Here is a 21,763-nt window from a genome sequence, read left to right on the forward strand (position 1 = left end):
GGCACGGTCTGTGGTGTTACACTGTGCCATGCCATGTGGTGCCAGGCCATACCACAATGCCATGTCACCCATGCTGTGTGGTACATGTCATACAACATACATGTCGTGCCTTGTCGTGTCATATAGGGCCATGCTGTGCCAAGTGATGCCACGTAGCTCTGTGTAATGTCATGTAGTGTCCTGCAGTGCCATGTAGTGCCATGCCATGCCAGGCCCAGCAGAATCCCTCTCCCAGGTGCTGCTGAGCTCTGAGGACTCGGCGCCGCTGCCCCTGGCCAACCTGTCGGGCTCGCGGCTGCCGGGGGCCGTGCCACACTTCGCGTCCCCGCGGGAGCTGCGCTTCGACGCCTTCCGGGAGCTGCCCCGGGGAGTGCTCTACTGGGTGCTGTGTAGCACCACGTTGTGCCAGGCTGTACCATAATGTCATGTCACCCATGCTGTGTGGTACATGTCATACAACATACATGTCGTGCCTTGTCGTGTCATATAGGGCCATGCTGTGCCAAGTGATGCCACGTAGCTCTGTGTAATGTCATGTAGTGTCCTGCAGTGCCATGTAGTGCCATGCCATGCCAGGCCCAGCAGAATCCCTCTCCCAGGTGCTGCTGAGCTCTGAGGACTCGGCGCCGCTGCCCCTGGCCAACCTGTCGGGCTCGCGGCTGCCGGGGGCCGTGCCACACTTCGCGTCCCCGCGGGAGCTGCGCTTCGACGCCTTCCGGGAGCTGCCCCGGGGAGTGCTCTACTGGGTGCTGCCTGCGCCCTTCACCGGGGACAAGGTGACACCGCCGCCCCGGGGACACCTCCGTGTCCCCGCCGCCCGCTTCGGGGAGCGGGTGGCCCCGAGCCATGCTGAATGTCCCCGCAGGTGACGGCGTACGGCGGGGAGCTGCGGTACACGGTGACACACCGGGCCCCGGCTGGCGCTCCCCTGCCCCCCCGGCACCCTGACGTCCTGCTCCAGGGCAATGGGATCCTCCTGGAGCACTTCTCCAGCGTCACCCCCCCCGCCGGTGTGCCCACCACTGTCACTGTGCCCATCCGTGAGGTGAGAGGGGTCCCTGTGTGACACCCAGCGAGAGGGGTCGTGGAGGGGTCAGACTGGGGGGCTGATCTGGGGGCCCCAGGGTCAGGCTGGCTGCCATGGGGAGGTCACCCCGGATGCCCCAGGGGCTAGGCTGGGTGCAGTGGGGGATGGCACCCCCATGTCACCCTGGTGTGGCACAGGGCGCCTGGCGCCGCGCAGACGGGCACGATGCCACCCGCGAGCACCTCCTGATGGCCCTGGCCGACGTGGACCTGCTCATGATCCGGGCGTCCTACTCGGAGCAGCCAGAGGAGAGCGGGTGAGCCCCTGGTGGAGCCAGGAGGGGACACAGCAGGGTGGCAGGGCAGTGCTGACCCCCCTCTGGCCCCGCAGCCTGGCCGATGTCACCCTGGACGTGGCAGTGCCACACGCCACCGGCCGCCCGCCCGCGCTGGAGGTGGAGGATTGTGCCTGCCCCCCCGGGTACCGCGGGGCCTCGTGCCAGGTGAGACCCTCGGGTCCCCTCACTGCCACTGTGGGGATGCTGAGCCGTGTCCCACCCCACTGCCACTGTCCCCTCTAGGACTGTGACACCGGCTACACCCGCAGCAGCGCCGGGCTCTACCTGGGCACCTGCGAGCCGTGCCAGTGCCACGGCCATGCCAGCGAGTGCCACCCTGACACCGGAGTCTGCCAGGTCAGCTGGGGACACCCAGGGGACTTCCCGGGGGCTCCCACGGCAGGGACAGCGATGCCATCACCCCCTTTGTTTACAGGGCTGCCGGGACCACACCGAGGGTCCCCAGTGTGACAAGTGCCAACCTGGCTACTACGGCGATGCCACCCGGGGCACCCCGGGCGACTGCCAGCCCTGTCCTTGCCACGGACCCCATGGGGACACCCAGTAGGTGCCATTCCCTGGTCAGACCCATCCCTGAGGACAATGACTGGGTGTCACCTGTGCCTTTGTCCCCTCCGCAGGGTGACAAAGATCTGCTTCGAGGACACGGACAGGCAGCCCACGTGCAGTGCCTGTGCCCCAGGGCACAGCGGGCGCCTCTGCGAGAGGTGACAGGGACGCTGGGATGGGGCAGGGGGTGGTTTTGGGGTGAACACTCCCCTCACTGCCTCGTTTGGATTTGTCCCTCTGTAGGTGCTTGCCCGGGTATGTGGGGGACCCGCTGCGGGGAGAGCCATGCCGAGGTGAGTGTCACAGGGCAGGGACAAAGTGGTGGCCCCTGCGGTGGCACCGAGGGGGGTTGTGGCTGACTGTGTCCCCCCTCAGTGCCTGGTGTCCCCGGCGCACAATGCCAGTGTGACCCACGAGGCAGCACCGGCGAGGGCTGCGATGCCAACGGGCAGTGCCACTGCAAGGTGAGTCTTGTGTGTGTGTCCCCAACCCCAGGAAGGGTGACAGGGCAATGTCACCATGCTGTCTCCCCCCACCAGGCCAACGTGGAGGGTCCCCACTGTGCCACGTGCCGTCCCCACCACTTCCACCTGAGCGGGGATGAGCCAGCTGGGTGCCTGCCCTGCTTCTGCATGGGCATCGTTCAGCACTGCGCCAGCACTGCCTTCGCCCGTGGCACCGTGAGTGTTCCCTCTTGTCCCCACACGTCCCCAGGGTGTCCCCAGCTGTCCCAGACCCCTCTCACCCCTCGATCCCGCAGATCCGGACGTCCTTTGCCCCGGGAGATGCCCAGGGGTTCGCCCTGGTGAACCGCCAGCGCAGCACCCGCGTCAGCAGCGGCTTTGGGGTGCAGCCGGGGCACCCCCAGCCCCACCTGACCTACGAGCGCTTCGGGGAGCTGCCCCCTGACTCCTACTACTGGCAGCTGCCACCTCCCTACCAGGGGGACAAGGTAACGGGTGACCCCTGGGAGCCATGGGAATGCCCCACCAGGGGCTGCACCCCCTCCCCATGGGCACCCTGGGCACTGTCTGGGGGGGGCACAGCCTCCTTGCCTCTGCCCTTCTCCTTTTTCTTCTTCCTTTTCCCCTTTCCCTTCCCTTTTTCCTATTTTCACTTTGTCTTTTTCTCCTTTGCCCCTTCTCCATTCCCTTTTCCCCTTTTCTCATAATTTTTGCCTTTTTCATCCCTACTCTGTGCCATCCCCTGTCCCCATCATCATCCCCATTCTTTTCTTTCTCCTCTTTCCCCATCCCCTCCCCTCCCCTCCCCTCNNNTCCCCTCCCCTCCCCTCCCCATCCTCTTCCCTTCCTCATCCCTATCTTCTTTCTTTCCCCTTTCCCTTTTCCCCTTCCACTTTCCCCTCTCGCTTTTCCTTCTCCTCTTCCTCATCCCTATTTTCCCTATTTCATCTCATCACCTTCCCCATGCCCATCACTGTCCCCATCATGCCCATCCTCTTCCATTTGTCCTTCCCATCCCATCCCATCCCATCCCATCCCCTCCCATCCCACTGATCCCATCCCATCCCACTGATCCCATCCCATCCCACTGATCCCATCCCATCCCACTGATCCCATCCCATCCCACTGATCCCATCCCATCCCACTGATCCCATCCCATCCCACTGATCCCATCCCATCCCACTGATCCCATCCCATCCCACTGATCCCATCCCATCCCACTGATCCCATCCCATCCCACTGATCCCATCCCATCCCACTGATCCCATCCCATCCCACTGATCCCATCCCATCCCACTGATCCCATCCCATCCCACTGATCCCATCCCATCCCACTGATCCCATCCCATCCCACTGATCCCATCCCATCCCACTGATCCCATCCCATCCCATCGATCCCATGATCCCATGATCCCATCCCGGTGCAGGTGGGCTCCTACGGCGGTCGGCTGCGCTACACCCTGACCTACACCCCGGGGGGACAGGGAGCCCCCCTGCCCGACGCCGACGTCCAGATCACAGTAAGGGGGCGTGGCTGGGGTGGGACAGGGACACAGCGGGTGACACCAGGACCCCCTGACCTCCTTGTCCCCCTTGTCCCAGGGCAATGACATCACGCTGGTGGCCTACCAGCCTGACCTGACCCCACGGACCCCCCAGGCCTTCGAGATCGTTTTCCGGGAGGTAGGAGGTGTTGGGCAGCCTCTGTCCCTGATGTCCCCCTGTCCCACAGCGTGTGCCCCGCTAACCCCCCGTTCCCGCAGCAATACTGGCAGCGGCCAGACGGGCAGCCAGCAACACGGGAGCACCTGCTGATGGCGCTGGCCGACCTGGATGAGATCCTCATCCGAGCCACCTACTCCACCAGCACGGCCGCCGCCGCCATCGCCGACGTGGCCATGGACACGGCCGTGCCCCCCCAGCCCGGCTTGCCCCCAGCCCCCGAGGTGGAGGAGTGTCGCTGTCCCCCCGGATACCACGGGCTGTCCTGCCAGGTGAGCCCAGCCCCTCCCCGTGTCACCCCAACACCCCCATCACCTCCCTGCCCTCCTCCCCAGTATCTCCTCATCACCCCCCAGCATCTCACCACCAGTCCAGGGTGATCCTCCATCACCACCATCACTCTTTTCATCATTGTCCCCATCATCAACCCCAGCATCCCCCACTCATGGCCAATATCACCCTCCATCCCCCCATCACGCCCCCAGCATTGCATCATCCCTCCAGCATCCCCCATCATCATCCCCCCATCACCCCCTATCATCATCTCTCCACCCTCTCATCCCCTATCAACCTATCATCACCCTGCCACCCTCACCCCTGTGTCCCCTCCATTCTCCCTGCAGTATCACCCCCTCATCACCTTCCATCACCCCCAGCACTTCCCCCATCATCCCTCCATCACTGTACCATCGTCATCACCAGCAGTCCCATCGTTGCCCATCAGGCCCCAGCATCCCCCAGTACCCCCAGCACCCCCCTATCACTCCCCCATCAGCCCCATAACACGCCCATTGTGACCCCCCATGACCCCACATGAACCTCCCCATCTTCCCCAGCATCACCCCTAAATACTCCCACCCAGCATCACCCCCAGCATCCTCAATCAAACCCCCAAGCCCACCCATCATCATCCATCTGTCCCCGACCCCCCATCACCTCAGTATCACCCCCATCACCCCTCAATCCTCCCTTCAGTATCACCCCCATCACCCCCCAGTCCTCCTTCAGTATCACCCCCATCACCCCCATCACCCCTCAAATCTCCCTTCAGTATCACCCCCATCACCCCTCAATTCTCCCTTCAGTAGGGAGGATTGATCCCACCACTCTCCATCATCCCATCAGCATCCCCCATCATTGCCATCACTCCCCCATCCTCCCCCCAGCATTGCTCCCATCACCCCCATCACTCTTCGCCACCCCCCAGCACCCACACCACCACCCACCTGTCCCCCAAGCCCCCTCCTCACCCCTGCCCGGCGCCTTGCCCAGGCTGAGGGGGTGCCAGCGCTGTCCCTCCCCGCAGGACTGTGCCCCCGGGTACACGCGCACCGGCGGGGGGCTGTACCTGGGGCACTGCGAGCTGTGCGAGTGCAACGGCCACTCCGAGAGCTGCCACCCCGAGAGCGGCGCCTGCTCCGTAAGGCCTCACCTTCCGAATCTTCTGGGGGAGCCGTGCTGTTAGCCCAGCCCTGACACCCCCAATCTGTGCCCCCACTATCCCCCAGGGATGCCTGCACAACACGGCAGGGGACTTCTGTGACCAGTGTGCCCCCGGCTTCTACGGGGACGCCACCGCCGGGACCCCCGAGGACTGCCAGCCCTGCGCCTGTCCCCTCCCGTACCCCGAGAACCAGTGGGTGCCTGTGCTGGGCGGGGGGTGCTGGGCTGGCTGCCAGGGAAGGCACGTGCCCTCACCTTGCTCTGTCCCCCAGGTTTTCCAGGACCTGTGAGAGCCTGGGAGGCGGCGGGTACCGCTGCACCGCCTGCGAGCCGGGCTACAGCGGGCAGTACTGCGAGCGGTGAGGCTGCTGGCACCCCGAAACCTGCCCCAAAAACCCACCCCATGGGCTCACCCCAAACCCTGTCCCAATATACCCCTTGCCAGAAACAACCCCAATATACCCCTCCAAAAACCCCCTCCATGGCCTCACCCCCAAACCCCATCCCAATATACCCCTCGCCAGAAACAACCCCAATATACTCCTCCAAAAACCCCCTCCATGGCCTCACCCCCATATATGCACTCTGCTATACCTGCCCTGATGGGTTCATCCCCATTTACCCACCCCAAAACCCCACCCTGACTGAGTCACCCTTATATACCTATCCCCAAAAGCCACCTGCATTGTCTCACCTTCACGTACCCTGATGGGCTCACTCGCATTTATCCACCCACATTACCCACCCCAATGTACTCCTCCTGTGCCCACCCAATGTGCTCACCCCAATGCATGCATCCTGAAGAGTATCTGTGTACTCACCCCGACATCTGCACCCCAATATGCTCACCCCAACTGATGCACCCAGATATACCCACCCCAATGGCCTTCCCCTTTCACACCCACCCCAAAGTGCTTCCCAATATACCCACCCTAATACACTCACCCCAATATAGCCACCCCAATGTTCCCCTGCTTCACCCTCCCAAGGTACTCACCCTTATGAGCTCACCCCAGATTTTGCATCCTGAAGGGCTCAGCCTGACGTAAGCACCCCAATGCACAGTGCACCTACCCCGATGGCCTCGCCCCAGTGGAGAAACCCCAAAGTGCCCACCCTTATACCCGCCTTGACACAGTCACCACCCCGCTATACTCATCCTGATGTACTCACCATGGTGTGCTCACCCCACTATACCCACCCTGTGTACCCCAGAATGCTCATCCCCATACACACCCCACAGCACCCACCCCGATACACCTCCTGCCATTTGCACCCCACTGGGCTCCCCCAAACCCGGTGCCCCCGTTGTTCCCCGCAGCTGCGCCCCCGGTTACACGGGTGACCCCACGGTGCGGGGGCAGGGCTGTGTCCCCGCGGGGCCACCCCCGGCGCTGGCCGTGCGTGTGCACCCCCAGCGCACGGCGGTGTCGCAGGGCAGCGCTGTCACCCTGCGCTGCCACGCCACCGGGGACCCGCCGCTCTACTACCACTGGGTGCGAGAGGACGGGCGGCCCCTGCCCGAGGGCGCCCAGAGCCGCCGCCAAGGTACTGGGTGGCTCCGGGGGGGACATCGGGGTGTGCCCAGGGTGTGGGGTGTCACCTGCCTGTCCCCCCAGGTGAGGAGCTGCACTTCCCCAGCATCCAGCCCTCTGAAGCCGGCGTCTACGTCTGCTCCTGCCGCAACCTCCGGCACAGCAATGCCAGCCGCGCCGAGATCATTGTCACCGGTAGGTCCTTGTCACCGAGAGGGGGGACATGCACGGAGGGGAGGCAGGAGTGGGAGCGAGCCTCACCTCTCTGTGCGGGCACAGAGACCCCCGACAAGCCCATCACCGTCACCGTGGAGGAGAAGAGGGTGCAGCGGGTGCAGCCCGGCGCCGATGTCACCTTCGTCTGCACCGCCAAGAGCAAGGTGAGGGGAAGCGGGCACGGCATGGCAGGGGTGCTGCAGGGTGTGTGCAGGGACATTCAGGGTGTGGAGATGCCCCTGGGTGCCCAGCTGGTCCTACAGAGCAAAGGGACACCCGAGGATGTGCTCATGGGGACACCCGGAGCACAGGAACCCCCCAAGCCCCCTTGGGTCCTTACGTAGCTCAGTGGGACATCCCTGGGTGCCACCTCTCCCCCATGGGTGCACAGCTGGGCATGTCTCCCACCATATGCCCATCATCCCAGCGGCCTCCCCACCTGTGTCCCCCCAGTCTCCTGCCTACACGCTGGTGTGGACACGGCAGAACCACGGGACGCTGCCGGCAGGCGCCATGGACTTCAACGGGATCCTGACGCTGCGCAACGTGCGGCCCCAGGACGCCGGGGTCTACGTCTGCACCGGCTCCAACATGCTGGACATGGACCAGGGCACGGCCACGCTCTACGTCCAGGGTGAGCCCCCACACTGGCTCACCCCGTGGTGATGGGCAGCACCAGGGTGATGGGCACATCGACTGCCCAGACAGCAGGGTGATGGGCACACGCAGTGCCAAGGCAAGGTGTGGTGGTCACACTTGGCCCCCAGACGTTGGGTTTGATGGACACGCTTGCTGTTTGGAGGTTGATGCCCAGATGCCAGGGTGATGGACACAGTCAATGCCTGGATGCCAGGCTGATGGGTTTGCTTGGTTCTCAGTCTTTCAGGTGATGGGCACGCTCACCACCCTGGCTCTGTGGTGACAGTGCCCAGGTGCTGGGGTGATGGGGACATTGAATGCCCAGACAATGGAGTGGTGGGCACACTTGGTGCCACGACACTGGGGCAATGGGCAGTTTTGGTACCTATATGCCAAGGTGATGGGTAGGTTTGGTGCCTGTACACCAGGGTGGTGGGCAGGTTTGGTGCCTGGACTCCAAGGTGATGGGCACACTCCCCTGAGACCCACTCCCTCCTGCAGCTGCCTCAAAGACTCAGATGTTCTATGGACCCGTTGAGTTCATGGAGGGGCACAGACCGGGTAAGTCACCAGGGCAGGGCTCCTGGGGGTCCGCATGCTCCCCCCACCCGCTGCATGCAGGGGCTCCACGTGCACCCTGCTGCTGGCTGTGCCACGCCACCCCGCTTCCCACCGCCTGGGGACAGCACCGGGGGGCCTGGCGAGCCCTAAGCCCACCCCGGGTCTCACTGCAGCTGGCACCGCCAGCGCCCCCACCGCCACCGTGGAGCCGGCGCAGCTGAGCGTGGCACCGGGGCAGCCGGCCGAGTTCCGCTGCGTGGTCACCGGCAGCCCCCAGCCCACCCTTGAGTGGCTCGGTAGGTGCCCGCTGGGGACAGGGGGGAACACCGGGACCGGGTGGGGGGACACGGCGAGCAGGGGTGATGGCAGGCCGTGTCCCTGCAGGTGCGCTGCCGCCGCAGGCTGTGGTTCAGGGTGGCACGCTGCGTTTGGCCGCGGTCGAGCCCGCTGACGCCGGGCACTACGAGTGCCGGGCACGGAGCAGCGCCGGGCAGCACACGGCACGCGCCTTCCTCCATGTGCAAGGTGAGCAGCATCACCCTCGTCCCTTTCATCCCCGTTATCTTCATCATCAGTCACCCCATTTTCCCATCATCCCCATCATCTCTATCGTCCTCTCACCCCATTGTCCCCATCACCCCCATCCCCATCATTCCCATCATCCCCCTTACCCCAATCATTCCCATCACTGCTGCCATGTACATCACTCCTCTTGTTCCCATTGGCCCTGTCACCCCTCTTGCTCCCATCATCTGTGTCGTTCCCCATCATCCCCATTGTCCATCTCCATTGTCTCCATGGTGAGCATCATCCCTGTCATCTTCATCATCCCTGTAACCCTCATCATCCCTGTCATCTCCCATTGTCCATCCCCCTCATCCCCACCATCCCATCATCTCATCATCCCCTTTGTCCCCATCATCCCATCATGACCACCATTGTCTCTGTCACCTCCCGTTCACACCATTCATTGTCCCCACCATCCCTGTCACTCTCATTGTCCCCACTGTTCTCTTCTTCCCCCTCATCCCCCGTTGTCCCCTCATTTCCATCATCCCATCATCCCTCATCATTCCATTGATACCATCACCCTTATCATCATCATCTGCATCATCTCCATCCATCTCTGTCCACCCCATTGTTCCCATTGCTCCCATTTTTCCCGTTGCCCCCAACACCCCCATCACCCCCATAGTGTCTGTCATTCCCATAATTCCATTGTTCCCATCACCTTTATCGTGATTCCTCATCATCTCCATCATCTCCATCATCTCTGTCCACCCCACTGTTCCCATTGCTCCCATTGTTCCCATTGCCCCCAACACCCCCATCACCCCCATAGTCTCTGTCATCCCCATCATTCCATTGTTCCCATCACCCTTATCATCCTCATCATCTCCATCACTCTCGTTGTCCCCCGCCACCTCCACCATCCCCCGGTGCCCTTCACCCTCATCGTCTGCATCACTCATGTCCCCCCCGTTGTCCCCATCCCGCCATTGCCCCCAGCACCGCCCTGATCCCCCTCCCCGCAGGCGCAGGCACCCCACAGGTGCAGGTGAGCCCGGAGCGGACGGAGGTGCAGGAGGGCTCCACGGTGCGGCTCTACTGCCGGGTCTCGGGGACCCCCACTGCCACCATCACCTGGGAAAAGCAGGGGAGCGCTCTGCCGCCACAGGTGAGCGGGGTGCTGGCACCCGTGGGTGCTCCTGGGGGTGTGTGTGCACCACGGGTGCCACTGACACCCACCCTCATACCACAGTCCCGCGCTGAGCACGGTGACATCGCCACGCTCGTCATCCCGGCTGTGACGGCGGCTGATGGTGGCATCTACCTCTGCGTGGGCACCAGCGCTGCTGGCACGGCCCGCGCCGCTATCGAGGTGGCTGTGGTGCCAGGTGAGGAGGGTGGGGGACACCAATGGTGCTCGGGGATGGTTTTGGGGGCTACAACCCACCCCTCCACCCCTTTTTCTCCCTGCAGGAGTGGCGCCGCCGGTCCGCATCGAGTCCTCGTCCCCATCCGTCACCGAGGGACAGACCCTGGACCTGGACTGTGTGGTGGCAGGACCCAGCTCTGCCACCGTGACGTGGTACAAGCGTGGGGGCTCCCTGCCTGCTGGCCACCAGGTAGGGCACAGCAGGGTGGGCAGCACCCCAAACGCTGCCCTGTCCCCTGCTGTGTGACACCAAAGCATGTCCCCAACTGCAGGTTTCAGGGTCCCGGCTCCGTGTCCCCCACGTCACGGCTGCTGATTCAGGGGAGTACGTGTGCCGGGCAAGCCTGGGGACCGCTGTCCGGGAGGCATCTGTCATTGTCACCGTCGTGGCCGCATCAGGCTCATCCTATGGTGAGACTGGGCTCAGCAGCACTGGAGGGCACAGCTGGTTCCCAACAGACGGTCACAGCTCTGTCCTCCCTGCAGGACCACCAGCCTCAGGTGTCCCTGTCCGGATCGAGGCATCCTCGTCCACCGTGGCCGAGGGACAGACCCTGGACCTCAACTGCATCGTGGCCGGGCAGGGACAGGCCACTGTCACCTGGTACAAGCGCGGGGGAAACCTCCCAGCCAAGCACCAGGTAGGGGACGCAGAGGGTGACGATGCAAAGGGTGCCTGGGGTTGATGCACAGCCCCGTGCAGAGCGCTGGTGACCCTTGTGTCCCCTCCCCACAGGTGTCTGGCTCCCGGCTGCGGCTGCTGCAGGTGACAGCGGCCGACTCGGGCGAGTACGTGTGCCGGGTGACCAGTGGGGCCACCACCAAGGAGAGCGCAGTCATGGTGACCATCCAGCCCAGCAGTGCCAGCGCCTACTGTGAGTGGGGACAGGGGGTGGCAGTGCCAGCGGGAGGTCCTCGTGTGTCACATCACTGAGCCATGGCTCAGGTGACTGTACTGGCGAGGTCCTGCTGTGGTCACTGGTGTCACAGTCCTGTCTCTGTCCCCAGCCCCGGGCAACACGACTCCCCTGCGCATCGACTCCCCGTCCTCTGCCGTGGTCGAGGGACAGACCCTGGACCTCAACTGTGTCATCGCCAGCCCTGCGCAGGCCACTGTCACCTGGTACAAGCGCGGGGGATCCCTTCCAGCCAAGCACCAGGTAGGGAACATGGAGATGGGATGTCATCAAAGGGGTGGAAGTGGTTGACCAACAGCTCTGGGCAAGCCTAGGTGGCCCATCCAAATCCTGTTGGCCCATGCAAGGCCAGCTGGCCCTGGGCAAGCCTGGGTGACCTGTGCGAATGCAGATGGTCCCATGGAAGCCCAGGTGGCCCCTGTAAGGCCAAGTGACCCCATATAAGACCAGCAAGTCCTGGTGGTCCATGAAAAGTTAGGTGACCTATGGAAGCCCATGTAGCCCATGAAAGGTTAGGTGTCCCCATTCAAGCCCTGGTGGTCCCATTCAAGCCCACGTGGCCCCATGGAAGCCCAAGTGTCCCCAGTAACCCCCATGTCCCCTCCCTGCAGGTGTCTGGCTCCCGGCTGCGGCTGCTGCAGGTGACAGCGGCCGACTCGGGCGAGTACGTGTGCCGGGTGACCAGTGGGGCCACCACCAAGGAAACCTCCATCATGGTGACCATCCAGCCCAGCAGTGCCAGCGCCTACTGTGAGTGGGGACAGGGAACACGGGAGGTTACCCGTGGGGGTGTGGCACTGCTCCCAGTGTCCGTGGGAGGGTCACACACATGGTGGTGGTCGCAGTCTCTAACCCACCTTGGACTCCAGCCCCAGGCAGCACGACCCCACTGCGCATCGAGTCCTCGTCCCTGTCATCCCCCGTGACCGAGGGACAGACCCTGGACCTCAACTGTGTCATCGCCAGCCCCACACAGGCCACTGTCACCTGGTACAAGCGCGGGGGAGCCCTCCCAGCCAAGCACCAGGTAGGGGACACAGAGGGAGGATGTCACCAAGGGGGGAAGATAGGGATGACGTACAGCTCTGGGCAAGACCAAGTGGCCCATCCAAATCCTGGGGACCCCATTCAAGTCCTGATGACTCCATGCAAGGTAGGCTGGTCCTGGGCAAGCCCCATGACTATGGAAGCCTGAGTGACCCCATGGAAGACCAAGTGACCCCAAGGAAGCCCAAATGACCCCATATAAGCCCAGGTGGCTCATTCTAGCCCAGAGTGGCCCTGTGCAAGCTCCAGTGGCCTTGTGCAATCCCAGATGGCCCCTTGCCAGAGCTCACATGGCCACTGTGACCCCCGTGTCCCCTCCCCACAGGTGTCTGGCTCCCGGCTGCGGCTGCTGCAGGTGACAGCGGCCGACTCGGGCGAGTACGTGTGCCGGGTGACCAGTGGGGCCACCACCAAGGAGATCTCCATCGTGGTGACCATCCAGCCCAGCAGTGCCAGCACCTACCGTGAGTGGGGACAGGAGGAGGTGACTGAGGACTGGGGGACAGTGCCGCAGTTCTTGGGGTGACCTCCCTGTCTCTGTCTGCAGCCGTTGGTGTCACCCCTCCGGTGCGCATCGAGTCCTCGTCCTCCTCCGTGGCCGAGGGACAGACCCTGGACCTCAACTGCATCGTGGCCGGGCAGGGACAGGCCACTGTCACCTGGTACAAGCGCGGGGGAAGCCTCCCAGCCAAGCACCAGGTGGGGGAGCACTGAGGAGCATTTTGGGGTGGAAAAGGGATTTTCGGTGGTGTTGAGGGGTTTATGTGCCCATTCTCATGTGTGCCACCCCTCCAGGTGTCGGGCACCCGCCTGCGCATCCCCCAGGTGACAGCAGCCGATTCGGGGGAGTACGTGTGCCGGGTGACAGCAGGCAGTGTCACACATGAGACATCCCTCATTGTCACCATCCAGACTGGCGCTGGCTCCTCTTACGGTACTGGGATGGGTGAGGGGTGACATAGGGACGTGGTAAGGACAGAGTGGTGACCCTATGCACCCTACTGTCACCCCCAGCTGTTGGTGTCACGCCACCAGTGAGGATCGAGACCTCCTCAGCTGCTGTTACCGAGGGACAGACGCTGGACCTCAACTGCATGGTGGCAGGACAGGGCCATCCCCAAGTCACCTGGTACCGGCGCGGGGGGGCTCTGCCCCCAAACAGCCAGGTGGGACACGGGGGAGGTAGCTTTGCCCTGCAGGCCACAACCCTACATCTGATACTGGTGTGTCCCCAACTTGTCACGTCCCCAGGTGTCAGGAACCCGCCTGCGCCTTGCCCAAGTGGCAGTGGCTGATTCGGGGGAGTACGTGTGCCGGGTGACCCTGGGGACTGTCACCCAGGAGGCATCTGTCATTGTCACCGTGCCCAGCAGTGCCAACAGCTATTACAGTGAGTGTGAGAGAGGGCAGCGCCTGGGGACAGTCAGGTGTCACCTTGGTGATAAACATTCCCTTTCCCTGTTGTCCCCCAGCCTCTGGCATCTCCCAGCCCCTCCGCATCGAGTCCTTGTCCTCGGCCATCGCTGAGGGACAGACCCTGGACCTCAACTGCGTGGTGGCAGGGTCCGGCCCCACCACCGTGACGTGGTACAAGCGTGGTGGCTCCCTGCCTGTTGGCCACCAGGTAGGTGGCAGGGGAGGGTCACTCTGAATTTGTCCCATCCCCTGCTCTACGGTGCTGACTTGTCCCTTAACCATTCCCTGCAGGTGTCAGGCACTCGCCTGCGCATCCCCCAGGTGACTGCAGCCGACTCAGGGGAGTACGTGTGCCGGGTGACATCAGGTGGCATCACGCAGGAGACATCCCTCATCGTCACCATCGATGACGGAGACAGCCCCTCCCGCTGTGAGTGCCACCCTCCAGGGGACAGGGTCCCACGGGTGTCAGGGACCACTGGGGCCATTCACCCTCAACCCTGCCCATGCAGCCACTGGCATCACGCCGCCCATCCACATCGAGTCCTCGGCGTCCTCTGTCACCGAGGGACAGACTCTGGACCTGGACTGCGTGGTGGCCGGCCAGGGACAGGCCACCATCACCTGGTACAAGCGCGGTGGGGCCCTCCCAGCCAAGCACCAGGTAGGTGGGGACACCAGTGGGGTGGGGGATGGTGGCTGCTGTGCGTGGCTGGACGATGCCACCACCTTCTGCTATGATGTCCCCAGATTTCGGGGTCCCGGCTGCGGCTGTCCCAGCTCTCAGTGGCCGATTCAGGAGAGTACGTGTGCCGGGCTGACACGGGCAGCGTCTCCCGTGAGGCCATTGTGTCTGTCACTGTCACCTCCCGTGACAGCTCCAGCTACCGTGAGTGCGGCCACGGGGTGAGGGAGGATGCTGAGGGGAGATGGGTGATGCGAGTGACCTCGTGGCCTCTCTGTGCCTTTGTCCCCACAGGTTTGCAGAGCCCCATCATCTCCATCGACCCGCACAGCATGGCGGTGGCACCAGGTGAAGATGCCACCTTCAAGTGCCGTGTTCACGACGGCGCCCGGCCCGTCAACATCACCTGGCGTATGGGGCCTGGCCAACACCTCCAAGGTATGGCGGTCCCCAGGGTGGCCCTGGCATGGTCCCCAGGGTGGCCCTGGTGCTGATGGCTCCTCCTTGCCCAGACAATGTGAAGATCAGTGCCAATGGCTCAGTCATCTCCATCACCGGTGCCCACGTGGGCAACCAGGGCGCCTACCACTGCGTGGCCTCCAACCGCTTCGGCGTGGCCAGCAGCGTCGTCAACCTCGTGGTGCAAGGTATGAGGTGGCTAGGGTGGCCCTGTCCCTGTCTCCACGTGCTCCAGGTGTCCCCAGGGCACATGTGTCCCCATCCCCATGTCCTCCATGTGCTCCAGGTGCCCTCAGGGTGGTCTCCCTGTTACCATGCTGGTGTCCTCCATGTCATCCAGATACCACTGGAGTGATGGTGTCCCTATCCCCATCTCCTTTCCATGCTTCAGGTGCTCCTGGAGTGGTGGTGCCCATGTCCCCATGCTGGTGTCCTTCCAGGGGCCCCAGGAGTTGTGACATCCCCATCCCCATGCAAATCTCCTCCATGTGCTTTGGAAGCTCCTGAGATGTTGTGTCCCCATTCCCCTGCTTGTGCTCATTTCCTCCCATGCTCCCAGGGTGATCCCATCCCATTTCCTCCGGGTGCCCCTACAGCCAGGCACCTTCCAGCTGCCCTTCATGGTAGTGTCCCAATCCCCACCCCAATGCCCTCCTCCTTCTCCAGGTGCCCCCACGGTGTCAGTGATGCCACCAGGCCCCGTGGCAGTGAAGGAGGGCAAATCCCTGAGCCTGGAGTGCCTGGGCCGGGGCGAGCCGCGACCGCTGGTGCGTTGGAGCCGGCTGGGCTCCCGGCAGAAGGTGGAGCACCAAACACTGCTGCACATGGACAGCCAGGCCATCTTGCAGGTGAGGGGGCACCCAGGGGCACCATAGGGCACCCGGGAGTACCTGGTGCTCATCCTCACCCTGTCCCCCCCAGCTGTCACCGGCCAAGCCGGAGCACGCCGGGACCTACGTGTGCACGGCGCACAGTGCCCTGGGCTCGGCGCAGGCACGGGTGGATGTCAGTGTGGAGTCAGCACAGCAGCACCCCGGGGCCCCCGAGGTCACCGCCCCATCCACCGTCACCGTGGTGGCCGGGGACACCGCCACGCTGCACTGCACGGCCAGAGGTACGGGGAGCCTGGAGGACGGTGGTGGAGAAGGGAGGTTCTGAGCAGTACCTGACACCATGGTGATGGTGTGGTCGCAGGTGACCCGGTGCCTCGGATCGAGTGGTCGAAGCTGCGGGCGCCCCTGCCCTGGCAGCACCGCGTGGTGAACGGCAGCCTGGTCATCCCTCGTGCCGCGCAGCAGGACTCGGGCCAGTACATCTGCAATGCCAGCAGCCCCGTGGGTTCCACCGAAGTCTTCGTCACCCTCGATGTGGAGAGTAAGAAGGGGACAGCTGGGGGTTGGGGTGTCCTGGGCTCCTGCTGCCCCCTCTGCTGTGGCCATCACCCGTCCTTCCTCCACATGTGGCCACCTCCATCACCACCTCCACCCTTACATCCAGCCCTTCCTTGTGGGACCGTCCTGCTCCGTTGCAGCACTCATCCTCCTCCTCTCAAGCTCCACCACCAACCCTTCCTGTGGGTGTGTCCACCTGCTTGTCCTATCCCTGTGCATGTCCCTCTCCACTTCTGCTCTCTCATCCATCAATCTATCCATTCATCATGGCTCATCCATCCCAGCTCAACCCCATCTCTCTATCTCTGTTCAAATCTCTCCTTCCATCTTTTCCTCATAGATTCATCTATCTCATTCATGCCAGCACACACCCATCTCTCTATCTCCTAACTCTAACATCCCTTTCTTCCTTGTGGATTCACCCATCACTCATCCATCACAGCTCATGTCCATCTCTCCATCTCTGCTCACACCTCTCCATCTGTGTTTTCCTTGTGGATTCATCGATCCCAGCACACACCCATGTCCCCATCTCCTTACTCTTCCATCTATTCTGTCCTTGTGAATTCACCCATTCCTCATCCATCATAGCTCATGTCCATCTCTCCATCTCCTCTCACACCCTCCATCCGTCCTTTCCTGGTGGACTCATCCATTGCTCACCCACTCCAGCTGACATTCCTCTCTCTGTTTCCTCTCACACCCCTCCATGCATCTCATCCTTGTGCATCCACCCATCTCTTGTTGATCTTAGCACATCCCATCTCTCCATCTCCTCTCACACCCTTCCATCCATCCCTTCCTAGTGCATCATCCATCTCATCCATCCCAGCACATGCCAAACTCACCATCTGCTCTCAAACTCAGCCACTCATTCATCCATCCACCCACATACCTACCTCTTCCTTGTGGATTCATCCATCACTCAACCATCCCAGCCATCCACCCACCCACCCCCCCATCTGCCCATCCATCCATCCATGGATCCATCCATCCATCCATCCATCCATCCATCCATCCATCCATCCCTCCATCCATCCATCCATCCATCCATCCATCCATCCATCCATCCATCCATCCATCCATCCTCCATCCATTCCTTCTTTCCTGGTGGATTCATCCATCACTCCTGGCCGTCCCACCCATCCATGTCTCCATCTCCTCTCACTCCTCTATCCACCCCTTCCTCATGGATCCATCCAACTCTCATCCATCCCAACACACGCCCATCTCCATCACCCCCCTACACCCCTCACCACCACCCTCCTTGCCCCACTGACCCACTCCTGGCCCCCTCATGGCTGACGGCTCCCCCCATCCTGCAGCTCCTCCGTATGCCACCATCCTCCCGGAGGACACGGCGGTGCGGGCAGGTGACGCGGTGCAGGTGCAGTGCCTGGCCCACGGCACGCCCCCGCTGCACTACACCTGGGACAAGGTGAACGGCAGCCTCTCGGCGCGCGTGGCCCACCGCGCCGGCCTCCTCCGCCTCAGCCCCGCGGCCCCCGCCGACGCCGGCACCTACCGCTGCCTCGTCACCAACCGTGTCGGCACCGCCGAGGCCTTCGCCCGCGTGGCTGTTCACGGTGAGCCCCTCCCCGGCACGGGTACTGTTTGTGCCCCACGTTGGGTGCTGGCAGTGCTGCCGGGTGCCCTCGGAGCTCTGCATCCTGCCCGGGTGATGCCGGTGCTGACGGGTACCACTGGGGCTCCACATCCCCCTGCCTGCTGCCGTTGGGTACCACTGGGGGTCTGCGTCCCACCCTGGTGTTCCTGGGTACCACTGGAGCTCTGCATCCCTTCCAGGTGACGGTGGATCATCCTCCCCTGGTGAAGGTGGGGACGTCGCTGGTGGTCCCTTGGTGGTGCGAGTGACACCAGGGAGCCTCGTCAAGGGGGTGGGTGGCACTGCCGAATTCGCCTGCTCTGTCTCCGGGGACCCTCGTGCCCATGTGGAGTGGCTGAGGGAAGATGGGGAGCTGCCCCCCACCCACAGCGTGCGGGACGGAGTGCTGAGGTAAAGAACGGGGACAGGGAGGTGGGACCCCCATGCTGGTCCCCCGTGGGGTCCCTCACCCTGGCTGTGTCCCCGCAGGATGCCGGAGCTGGCGCCGGGGGCGCAGGGCGTGTACGTGTGCCGGGCCAGTGGCCCAGGCGGGCAGGCAGAGGACAGGGCCACCCTCACTGTGCAGGGTAGGAGCATCACCCCACCACCAGGGGACACATCCACCCCCTGATCTGCCCCCCACCACCAAGGGCACCCCAGGACCCCCATGTCCCCCCATGGAGGGGCACCTGAGCACCTTCCATTTCCCTACACACACATGCACCCCAATAGCCCCCAATGCCCATGATTTCGGTGACCTGAAATCTCTCCTCAGGCCTACAGACACCCCAATACCTCCCACCCGTCCCCATGCCTGTGGACACCCCGACACAATCAGTCTCTCTCCACACCCATGATCACCCCAGTGCCCCCTATCTCTTCCCACACCCATGACCACCCTGGTACTCCCCATGTCTCACCATGCTCACGAGGACTCCCAACACCTCCCATGACCTCTCCCCATTCCCACAGCCACCCCAATTATGCCACATCCCCTCAGGAGCCCCATTTCTCCCTGTCTCCCACTCCGCTGCCAGACTGCAATGCCTCCCTGTGCCAGGGGTTCACCCCAAATCCCCACTGTCCCCCAAGCTCTCCCCAGGGCCCTGATCAACATCCGGACCGCGGTGCAGACAGTGCTGGCAGGGACAACAGTGGAGCTGGAGTGCCTGGGCTTGGGGGAGCCCCGTCCCCACGTCACCTGGAGCAAAGTGGGGGGCCGCATCCGCCCCGGGGTGCTGGTCCGTGCCGGCACCCTCACCATCGAGCAGGTGGAGCGGGCGGACGCCGGGCAGTACCGCTGCACCGCCACCAACGCCGTGGGCACCGTCCAGTCCCACGTCATCCTCCATGTGCAAGGTGAGCACGGCACGCAGAGGTGGGGACGCACACCGTGTTGCTGCAGGTTGGTGACACCTCTGTGTGTCCCCAGCCGCTCCCCAAATCGCCGGGCAGCCGGAGGTGAAGGAGGTGTCCCTCGGATCAGCAGCTGTTTTGCCGTGCTTGGCATCTGGCTTCCCAGTGCCGGAGATCACCTGGAGCAAGGTGCCACGGGGGGGTGGATGGTGGGCATGGCAGGGGTTGTGGGGGCTGCTTGTGGGTGCTGACCCCCTCCTCTGTGCCACAGCTGGATGGGGAGCTGCCGGCGGGTGCCCGGGTGCAGGGGAACGTGCTGACACTGCCGGCAGTGCGCCCCGAGGACGCCGGCGTCTACACCTGCGTGGCTGCCAACCACCGCGGCCAGCAGACAGCCTACTACGTGCTGAAGGTCCAAGGTGAGGACAGACAGAGGGATGGGTGGATGTATGGATGATGGATGGATGGATGGATGTATGGATGATGGATGGATGGATGGATGGATGGATGGATGGATGGATGGATGCAGGGGTGGTATGCCCTGCTCCTCCTTACCCTCCCATCCCTGCAGAGCACGTGGTCCCCTATTTCGGGCAGTCGCCCCGCTCCTTCCTCCCCCTGCCCACCATCAAGGATGCCTACAAGAGGTTTGAGATCCTCATCACCTTCCGACCTGATGCTGCGGATGGTGAGCCCGTGTGCCCCTAGTGTCCTCTGTGTCCTCCTTCATGTCCCCTCCATCATTTCCCCCTCCCTTTTCTGCCTTCATCCTCCCCTCCTTTCATGCTCCACTTGCCCTCCTTTATCTCCCATTCTCTGTTCATCTGAGAGCCTCCAGTTTACGGGGGATTTGTCCTCAGTTCTGGGAGGATTTCTGGGTCCCCTAGGATGTGTCCCCCATCTCAGGATGGGGACTGTCCCATCTGATCCCCTGCCACCCCTCAGGGCTTCTCCTGTACAACGGGCAGCGGAAAAACAGCGGTGCCGACTTCATCTCCTTCGGGTTGGTGGGTGGACGCCCCGAGTTCAGGTGAGACCTATGAGCGGGTGTACGGGAGATGTGGGAGATGGGTGCCAGCACGCACCCACACTCCTTGTGCCTCCAAAACACCAGGTTTGATGCTGGTTCGGGCATGGCCACCATCCGTCACCCCACAGCGCTGCGGCTGGGCGAGTACCACACGGTGCGGCTGCTCCGCAACCTCACCTGGGGCTCGCTGGGCCTGGAAGGGCACCCTGCTGTGAATGGCACCTCCCAGGTACCGCTTTGGGGTGCGGCGTTGGGGGGGGGTCAGGGTGCTGGAGCTCGCGCCCACCCTGGTGTGCCTGCAGGGGAAGTTCCAAGGGCTGGATCTGAACGAGGAGCTGTACCTGGGCGGGTACCCCGACATCGGCGCTGTGGCAAAGACGGGGCTCAGCCAGGGTTTCATGGGTGAGTGAGGGGTTTTGGGGGGTACCGGGGTGAGGGGGTGCTGGGCATCATGTGGCAGTTCTGCCCATCTCCACCACCCTACAGGCTGCGTGCGCCAGCTCCGCATCCAAGGGGAAGAGGTGGCCTTTGGGGACATGGACCTGCAGGCACACGGTGTCACCAATTGTCCCACCTGCCAGGACCGGCCATGCCAGGTGAGGATGGAGGGGAGGAGGTGATGCCCACCCATCCCTGCCCACTGCTGACACCCCTGTCACCCCTCACCCAGAACGGCGGCGTGTGCCAGGACGACGAGAGTGGCACCTACGTCTGCCGATGTCCCCACGGCTTCACCGGCAGCAACTGCGAGTACTCACAGGCATTGCACTGTCACCCGGGTAGGTGACACCACTCCCTCCATGGGGACATCATCCCAGGGTCCCTTCAGGATGGGTGCTCATGGCTTCTCACCCCACAGAGGCGTGTGGGCCTGATGCCACCTGCGTCAACAGGCCGGACGGGCAGGGCTACAGCTGCCGCTGCCACCTGGGCAAGACTGGGGAGAGGTGCACCGAGGGTGAGCAGCACAGGGACACAGCTGGCACCGTCCTGGGGCATGGGGACAGGGTGGGCACCACTCCAGGGAGATGGAGACATGGCTGGGACCACCCTGGTGACATGGGGATGGGATGGGGCTGGGTACCACCTTGGGGACACTGGCAAGAGGTAGGGACCAGTTGGGAAAATGGGCACCATGGGGATGGAGGCTGGGGTCCCATCATGGGCTTGAACATTGGGCCCCACTGTGGGGTTGGAGGTTGGGGATAGAGTCTGGGGATGGATGATGGGGTCCCATAATGGGGGATGAAGGCTGGGGATGGATGGATGGATGGATGGATGGATGGATGGATGGATGGATGGAGGGATGGATGGATGATGGATGGGTGGATGGATGGATGGAGGGATGATGGATGGATGGATGGATGGATGGAGGGATGATGGATGGATGGATGGATGGATGG

At 63.2% G+C, this 21,763-nt stretch overlaps 1 protein-coding gene across 1 annotated transcript in view; it reads left to right on the plus strand.

The window, feature by feature from the left end:
- The window catches only part of HSPG2 (heparan sulfate proteoglycan 2), a 42,533-nt gene that overhangs the window by 14,867 nt on the left and 5,903 nt on the right, over positions 1-21,763 (plus strand). Inside the window, exons 24-83 of the mRNA XM_039697432.1 lie at positions 600-776; positions 866-1,045; positions 1,225-1,343; positions 1,418-1,529; positions 1,608-1,721; positions 1,801-1,928; positions 2,006-2,092; positions 2,178-2,227; positions 2,310-2,398; positions 2,474-2,614; positions 2,695-2,886; positions 3,826-3,918; positions 4,001-4,081; positions 4,162-4,392; positions 5,427-5,540; positions 5,629-5,756; positions 5,836-5,922; positions 6,885-7,111; positions 7,183-7,293; positions 7,378-7,478; positions 7,768-7,948; positions 8,455-8,514; positions 8,688-8,810; positions 8,899-9,039; positions 10,050-10,192; positions 10,277-10,412; positions 10,498-10,643; positions 10,726-10,864; positions 10,940-11,094; positions 11,190-11,328; positions 11,462-11,613; positions 11,982-12,120; positions 12,240-12,397; positions 12,743-12,881; positions 12,965-13,116; positions 13,213-13,351; positions 13,432-13,583; positions 13,669-13,807; positions 13,890-14,041; positions 14,125-14,263; positions 14,346-14,497; positions 14,584-14,722; positions 14,813-14,956; positions 15,031-15,165; positions 15,644-15,825; positions 15,899-16,091; positions 16,172-16,351; positions 17,694-17,954; positions 18,175-18,385; positions 18,464-18,561; positions 19,067-19,333; positions 19,407-19,519; positions 19,602-19,749; positions 19,902-20,018; positions 20,276-20,360; positions 20,445-20,589; positions 20,663-20,762; positions 20,847-20,956; positions 21,031-21,139; positions 21,220-21,318. Of these exons, the coding sequence (XP_039553366.1) occupies positions 600-776; positions 866-1,045; positions 1,225-1,343; positions 1,418-1,529; positions 1,608-1,721; positions 1,801-1,928; positions 2,006-2,092; positions 2,178-2,227; positions 2,310-2,398; positions 2,474-2,614; positions 2,695-2,886; positions 3,826-3,918; positions 4,001-4,081; positions 4,162-4,392; positions 5,427-5,540; positions 5,629-5,756; positions 5,836-5,922; positions 6,885-7,111; positions 7,183-7,293; positions 7,378-7,478; positions 7,768-7,948; positions 8,455-8,514; positions 8,688-8,810; positions 8,899-9,039; positions 10,050-10,192; positions 10,277-10,412; positions 10,498-10,643; positions 10,726-10,864; positions 10,940-11,094; positions 11,190-11,328; positions 11,462-11,613; positions 11,982-12,120; positions 12,240-12,397; positions 12,743-12,881; positions 12,965-13,116; positions 13,213-13,351; positions 13,432-13,583; positions 13,669-13,807; positions 13,890-14,041; positions 14,125-14,263; positions 14,346-14,497; positions 14,584-14,722; positions 14,813-14,956; positions 15,031-15,165; positions 15,644-15,825; positions 15,899-16,091; positions 16,172-16,351; positions 17,694-17,954; positions 18,175-18,385; positions 18,464-18,561; positions 19,067-19,333; positions 19,407-19,519; positions 19,602-19,749; positions 19,902-20,018; positions 20,276-20,360; positions 20,445-20,589; positions 20,663-20,762; positions 20,847-20,956; positions 21,031-21,139; positions 21,220-21,318 (8,374 nt within the window). The remainder of the gene's footprint in view (positions 1-599; positions 777-865; positions 1,046-1,224; positions 1,344-1,417; positions 1,530-1,607; positions 1,722-1,800; positions 1,929-2,005; positions 2,093-2,177; positions 2,228-2,309; positions 2,399-2,473; positions 2,615-2,694; positions 2,887-3,825; positions 3,919-4,000; positions 4,082-4,161; positions 4,393-5,426; positions 5,541-5,628; positions 5,757-5,835; positions 5,923-6,884; positions 7,112-7,182; positions 7,294-7,377; positions 7,479-7,767; positions 7,949-8,454; positions 8,515-8,687; positions 8,811-8,898; positions 9,040-10,049; positions 10,193-10,276; positions 10,413-10,497; positions 10,644-10,725; positions 10,865-10,939; positions 11,095-11,189; positions 11,329-11,461; positions 11,614-11,981; positions 12,121-12,239; positions 12,398-12,742; positions 12,882-12,964; positions 13,117-13,212; positions 13,352-13,431; positions 13,584-13,668; positions 13,808-13,889; positions 14,042-14,124; positions 14,264-14,345; positions 14,498-14,583; positions 14,723-14,812; positions 14,957-15,030; positions 15,166-15,643; positions 15,826-15,898; positions 16,092-16,171; positions 16,352-17,693; positions 17,955-18,174; positions 18,386-18,463; positions 18,562-19,066; positions 19,334-19,406; positions 19,520-19,601; positions 19,750-19,901; positions 20,019-20,275; positions 20,361-20,444; positions 20,590-20,662; positions 20,763-20,846; positions 20,957-21,030; positions 21,140-21,219; positions 21,319-21,763) is intronic.

Source organism: Passer montanus, unplaced genomic scaffold (assembly GCF_014805655.1).
Source record: "Passer montanus isolate IOZ18808 unplaced genomic scaffold, ASM1480565v1 scaffold118, whole genome shotgun sequence".
Lineage (NCBI taxonomy): Eukaryota > Metazoa > Chordata > Aves > Passeriformes > Passeridae > Passer > Passer montanus.